Source organism: Macrobrachium nipponense, chromosome 33 (genome assembly GCF_015104395.2).
Source record: "Macrobrachium nipponense isolate FS-2020 chromosome 33, ASM1510439v2, whole genome shotgun sequence".
NCBI lineage: Eukaryota > Metazoa > Arthropoda > Malacostraca > Decapoda > Palaemonidae > Macrobrachium > Macrobrachium nipponense.
In genome coordinates, this window is record NC_087219.1 from 22,957,692 (window position 1) to 22,959,126 (window position 1,435).

Consider the following 1,435-nt stretch of genomic DNA (forward strand, 5'->3'; position numbering starts at 1 on the left):
TGAGGCGCCTGTCTGTGGGCAAATTCCCGATCGACTCCCTTGGACTTCCGGTATGTCTTCTCCCCGGTGCGGGGGAGCTGGACAGTGACCTTTGTCTAGGAGACGTGTCAGGACAGACAGACGCACCCTCAACTACACTCTTACCTGAAGCCTTTGCTTTCTCCAAAAACGTCTTAACTGAATTACCAAGTTGCAAAACCGTATTCGCTAGTACCGAAAATTTCTGATCTAACCTCGATTCCAGACTGGCAATGGTGTCGGAAGAAACTACACGGGAAGCCGGAGAGTGGAGAAGTGGGTTAGTAGGAGGAATAGGAGGTGAGTTAAAGGAGACATAACAATTTGAGGAGAAACAGAAGGAAACAGATGCATCGCAAGACGAAAGCAGAGCTAAGTCTACTTTCCCTAAGCGCTGCTTTTCTAATTCTGTCTTTAGCTAATTTCTCGAGTATGAACTAAAAAACTTCCATTGAGAATCAGTCCAATCACTACACTCGTTACATGTTCGATCTGCTGAACAAAACCTGTCCCCCTACACTTAACACATTTAGTGTGAGAATCATACTCTAGCTTGGATAATCTAGTTTTACATCCTGAGATGCAAAACCTAACTCCCGGACGGACTAGAATCCGACATGGCAACGCCTAAATAAACCAAAAAGCAAAATAACAACAACGCCAAAAAAGAGTACTTCACCAATTCCGAAGATCAAATCCACAAGAAAAAAGCGAAGCAAAGTCATCCAACCGCACCGACCACCGATGTTCAACCGGACGCCGGCAGGAAAAGAATTGGATTCACCTGGGCAGTTGTACCTGGTTCTCCCGCGAGTGGAGGGAGATGACGTCATCACCACCAGTGTTGGCGACGCTGACGCGCTAAATTTGAATTTAGTATCCTGCCGCTCGTGGAAATCACGGCTCTATAATTGTTCGGTAAGGACACTACAATAAAAACCTATTTCTGATAGTGCTGTTGAGTCCTCAAGGAGTACCCTTTCCATGGTCTATCCAGAGCTCCATGGTGACCAGACCAATGTCAAAGAGTTCTCTTAACTGGTCTTATGGGCTGGGTATTGTGTCATAATGATAAACTTACAACACATGATAGAGTATAAAACTGGACTCAGGATATATAAACTTTCTATCATCCTATGCGGACGCTAATACCCAGTTTACCTACTATGTCAAAACTACAAGAAGTGGTTATGCACATACGAACCGTCATATTGTTTACATACGGCCAAACTCCCATCAAGACGCCATTCCTTTCTGTTGGCCAATGTAAGATGATGCCATACCCAACACCCATGTCTTTTTGTCAGGGAAGTGGGAGGGTTTTGAGGACTCAACAGTGACAACCAAAAATAGGTATTTCCTATGTAAAAACCTGTTTTTTGATAGCGTAGTCACTGTCTTGTTCAAGGAGCTTTAC

The 1,435-nt window shown here is 44.4% G+C and overlaps 1 protein-coding gene across 1 annotated transcript in view; it reads left to right on the forward strand.

Moving 5' to 3' along the window:
• The first annotated feature begins 251 nt into the window (after positions 1 to 251).
• The window catches only part of LOC135202789 (troponin T, skeletal muscle-like), a 29,300-nt gene continuing 28,116 nt past the window's right edge, over positions 252 to 1,435 (forward strand). Inside the window, exon 1 of the mRNA XM_064232249.1 lies at positions 252 to 318. Within this exon, the coding sequence (XP_064088319.1) occupies positions 252 to 318 (67 nt within the window). The remainder of the gene's footprint in view (positions 319 to 1,435) is intronic.